The sequence below is a fragment of the Buceros rhinoceros genome, unplaced genomic scaffold, assembly GCF_000710305.1.
Source record: "Buceros rhinoceros silvestris isolate BGI_N320 unplaced genomic scaffold, ASM71030v1 scaffold28, whole genome shotgun sequence".
Taxonomy (NCBI): Eukaryota; Metazoa; Chordata; class Aves; order Bucerotiformes; family Bucerotidae; genus Buceros; species Buceros rhinoceros.
The window spans coordinates 28519-33686 of record NW_010427217.1 but is presented as its reverse complement, the minus strand read 5'-3'; the positions used below and the strand labels follow the sequence as shown (position 1 = coordinate 33686).

The following is a 5168-nucleotide window of genomic DNA, read 5'->3' as shown; positions in this document are numbered from 1 at the left end:
CTGCTGACAAAAAGGCAACTGTTTCACCACACCGATGCACACGTGGTCGAGCATTTAAACTCGAGGCCTGATGGCTCAGGATGTGATTTCATGGTCAGTTTGAACTGAGATGAGTGAGAACTTCCATCACAGATAGTGGCTCTTCACCTCCACTCTAATATCCACTCTACCTGCTGCACTAGCATTCACAGTGGGCCACATCAGTGAAATAACCTGTTGAAAACTAAACTAGAAGACAGACACGTTTTCAGGTAACTGCTCTAGCTCACCCATGTCAGCCTGGTGGGATGATGCACCGCTGAGGAAAAAATGACTCATTCATCAGCAGACTTCACTTTTTGGCTAGATTTGACCATGAACCTCACCCTGTTATGAGGAGTTGTTAAAACAGGTAAAATTTCTACTTAAATAACAACAAAGGGCTTACAAAAGTATTCAGGCACCTAACTTCCATTAAAGCAATACTACTTGAGAAGTTTAATATTAGAGAAAGAGATAAGCTATATTACATATATTAATCAGCCTATAGCTAATTATTACCATACATACTGTCATCATAATCACAGTATTTTTCGCCCTCCTTTGGCTCTGGTGTTTTACAAGGAACAGTGAGAATTCTGCGTAATCTGGAAAGTAAACTTTTGGAAAAGCTGTACCTTCAAGTGTTGCAACTGCACGGCATAAAGACTTCAAAAAGCACAACTAGTTCTACCCAAATACCTCAATAAGATACTACACTGTACCTACAGAAATAAAGTGAGCCTGGAGAAACTAGAATGTAGCAAGAGAATTGGTTGGGGTTTTTGTTTGTTTGTTCGTTAAATAGCTATGAAAGCAGTTACAATAGCCTTCTTGTCTGGAAAGACAGACACAAGATGGTACCAAATTGCATTTTAGAGAACAAACCAACGCAAGGTAAACCAAAAGAAAACAAAACGAGACCCTAAATGCCTGCTTCCACTTTTTCCATCACAATACTGGTCCTCACTAGAACTGTCTTGAGGTGCCATGATGACGGTGAAGGAAATGTCAATGTTGCAGTCATACATGATGGTAGCAGTCTACCCTATCCCTAAAAAAGGACTCATTAAGCACATTCATTAAATATGTCCTACTGCTCTGCTTCAAAGCATTGCACCTGCAGCAGAGCCCATGTTCCAAGAACTGCTGCCAACAAAAAGGCCACCTTCACTTGCCTTATGAGCTCCAACTGCAGCATTTCATTTTTGCATGAATGTGCTGACAGACAAAACATCACTCAGTGACAAAAATTCCGTTAGTTTAATCACACAGAGATGTAACCCAAGCTCCTTACAAATGCCTTAAAACACTGGAGGAAAAAAGTTTGAAAGGCCAAGTGCTGCTGATAAAAACTCAGCAGAGCTGCTTTGCAACAATTAGTTAAAAAGCAAAACCAATAAAGCAAGGAGAAAGCAAATGCAAAATGACATCAGCTCACCTTTTGAGGGGGTGGTCCATGGTCATCCAAATAAGTGGAATTTCCTACAAAAAGAAGGATGGACATAAACAAAGGTCATCCAATGCAATTTCAAAACTTGCCAGTTCATGGAACCAGTGTACCTCTATCTGTCCAATTTTGTGGTGTCAAATAATTCAAGGAAAATAAATACCTTCTGCTTTAATTTTTGATTCCCGAGAGAAAAACAAACCTAATTTGTTTTGGCTACATTTGTGATAAAAGATTAGATGCACATTGTCATTTAGCAAAAAACTAAATTAGCTAAGGCAGCTTTAATTAAATAATCGTGGCATTCAATTATTTGCATGACAAAAACTGTCAGCTGCATCCTTGTACATTTTAAATAATGAGTACAGTTAACCTCAAAAAGATTTCTTAAATAATAAAGTATCAATGGCTTTCATCAGATTTTGGTCTGATGAAGTTGACAAGCATTAGTTTATCTTTCTTCTAACATGGATTTTCTCCAACCTCCATTTTTCTACCTGAACAGTATCCACTGAATGGGAGTCTGTATTCTGACACCTGCCCTTTCATGATGTTCTTTTAATTCACATGAAAAGCTTCAGAAAAGAAAAAGGAATCCAAAAACTTCTAAAATTTTAAGTGCTCCCTTCTCTAGTTAGCTACAATAAAAAAGGCAAAAATTTCAGACTTTTTATCCATTACTTACAAACACACACTGATACACAAAATGCACCCTGCCTCACACCCATAGGCTGTGTTCCCTGCAACCGTCCTTCCTGAACCCTTCTCCTGAAGGATTAACAGAAGCTTGCACAACATGAATTAGCAGAAGATGAAACCTTGCAGCAAGCCTAAAAGTTTTCCTAGGGCCACGCATGCCTCTCAGTCATCCTTGTACTAAAGACAGCAAAAGTACCTCTGCTCTAACCTTACATCAGTAGAGAGTATGAGCATAATTTTTACAACTGCCTTCTAGATGTTCAAATGTCATATGGAGGAGGACTGTAAAAAGCATGTCCCACTTGTGAGCATCAGCATTCCTAGGGTGTCAAACAGGCAGATGATACTTCCTCTGGGGCAACACAGGCTAGGGGGAGTAAAATAAAATTTGGTACCAAAGAGCTCTAATCTTGCCAATCTGGCCAAAAGGACATTGTATCACATTGTTTTTCTGGCACTCTGGAAAAACAAAGAGATTCCTAGGATCCAGAAGCCAGGAATGAGAAGGTTTTGTATGAGTGTCATGAATTTCCATGTACAATAAAAAGTCAGGATTACTTTGCAGAAGTTAATTGCTTTCTCTTTTCTTCTATACTTTTCTAGCATAGGTTATGAGTTACAAAAACCTGAGTCAAAAGTCTTCCAACTCTTCTAAAGGTTAGTCCTAATACCCCAGATCTGTTCTTGTATGTATCTCAATCTTGCAAGAGTTCACACAGCTACAGACCCCTGAAGAGTAACTTTTCTATGGTCATCTGCATCATCTTCCGGAGCATACCACGAACTCATCTTTCTATACATTTGACACAAACACCCATCCTTTGAACCACAGAATCATTTTCGTTGGAAGACACCTTTAAGATCATCAAGTCCAACTGTTAATCCAGCAATGCCCAAGTCACCACTGCATCATGTCCCTCAGCACCACATCTACACATCCTTTACATACCTCCAGGGATGATGATTTCACCAACTCTCTGGGCAGCCTGTTTCAGTGCTTTACAACCCTTTCAGCTGTAAATTTTGCCTAACATTCAACCTAAACCTACCCTGGTGCAATTTGAGGCCATTTCCTCTTATCCTTTTGCTTGTTACTTGGAAGAAGAGACCGAGCCCCACCTTGCTATGACCTCCTTTCAGGTAATTGTAGAGAGTGATAAGGTCTCCCCTCAGCCTCCTTTGTAATTAATTAGGCTGAAACACTGCTGCCACTGTTGATAAAAATAACTCTCATGGTTTTCTCATTGTGTCAGGAAAAACGTTTCATTTTGATCCATGCTAAAACAGATGATGTTTGCTAAAAAGCATTTTTGTTGTCTAAACAACACATTAGAAATACCATAGTCGTTATATGAAAACTATTAATTTATTCAAAAGTAACAACACTTTGAGTTTTATAACTGGTGTTAAGAAGCATACATTAATGGTCATATATATTTCTCACCTCCTGAAAATACAGGCAGTTTATGCTTACCCAAGTAAACAGGAATATTAACTACATATATATTAACTATATCTTTAGCAATCACCTACAACAGCCCATTTTGCTGTAGAGAAGGACTTGAATTACCACCTTCTCTTGACAAAACAATTCATTGCAGTCATAGTTTATATAGTATCTTAAATGGCAGCACCAAGAGTGTCTAACTATATTACAGAAAGCTTTTTGAGATATGCTTTAGAATTAAGGAGCCAGTAACTTAACTGATTTCACCTTCTTATATCATTAATCAATGTTCTTAGTATCATACTGCTTTTTCCTTCCTTTGTAATTTACAACAAAACATGCCTGACTTTGACTAAACATCCTGTAGGTTTGGTTTCTGTTCTCAGAATACTGGTTTTTTTACAGCACAGTCTGGTTACTGCTGTATCCACTTAAAAGACAATAGTATAATTTTGGCCTACTTCATGGAAGTCTTTTCCATGGCAGTTGCTTGCTCAAATCCAGAAGCAGCTAACGGTGATAGAAACTAATTGCCAGACAGACACAAGTGATTAAGGAAATTAAGAGCTCTGTTTTGAAACCTAATGGGAATAACTTACAAATGAGAGCAGAGGAAGGGAAGCTGCAGACATTCCCCACTCCCTCTCACTGCCCCAAACGCCACATCCCTTTCAGCTCCCTTTCCCTGCCAGATCTCCTGCTTCTGCTCCTTAGACATATGAACTAGAGCCGACCTCAGCATCCACAACATGCCACATCAGTTCAACAGTTGGCATTCTTTTGGGTTCCAGCTTAAAATGCATGTTAGTTTTCAGTAATAAAAGTGAAATCTTTTGCTTGATTCATACCATACCCTGAGAACACTAAAATAACAAATCCAGCTGCTATGGAGTGGAGCAGGCAGGCTCTGGGGTGAGCTGGCCAGATCCTTAACCCCACGAAGACCTACACATGCTCTCACCAATCATCATTACAGAACTCGGTTTGCATCCATTCTGCTTATGAAACAGGTTCCACACTATAAGAGCCTCAAAGCATGCAGAAACATCCTGAAATACGTGCACCTATGTCAGAATATTTCTGCAGAAAACTTGCAGGAAAGATGATGACTCTCTAACACAAGAAAAGACCATGAAAAGTTTATCCTGAGTCATGTATTTACAAATTTCATAAACTTAAGACAGGATGCCGCTTTCACACATAGCGAAACTCTTCAGAGAATACTTATCCGACTAGGTTAGTTGTAAAAAATAAATATTCAGCATTACAAATATTGCAACAATGGAGAAATACCAAGGTAAAGCCAGCCTATGAACGACTGTCTACTAAGGCATGACAACACAGTGCAAAAAGGAAAGTTACACAGTAAAAATCAGGGACTCAGGAATGAGTACAATAAACACTGAAACCACTGTTCACAAGCTCAAGTGTTTACTCTAACTACATCAACATAACAAGCCTATCTAAGACAGAGAACATTATCATGCAGCTTTTATATGCTCTGAAACAGACAGCATGTGTCTGACATCACTAAGTGCCACAAGAAGAGAAGAG

The 5168-nt window shown here is 38.9% G+C and overlaps 1 protein-coding gene across 1 annotated transcript in view; it reads right to left on the bottom strand.

Annotated features, from left to right (window-relative positions):
* Positions 1-1525, bottom strand: part of UST (uronyl-2-sulfotransferase) — a 98349-nt gene extending 96824 nt beyond the window's left edge. Inside the window, exon 1 of the mRNA XM_010141775.1 lies at positions 1460-1525. Within this exon, the coding sequence (XP_010140077.1) occupies positions 1460-1525 (66 nt within the window). The remainder of the gene's footprint in view (positions 1-1459) is intronic.
* Between the last annotated feature and the right edge of the window lie 3643 nt (positions 1526-5168).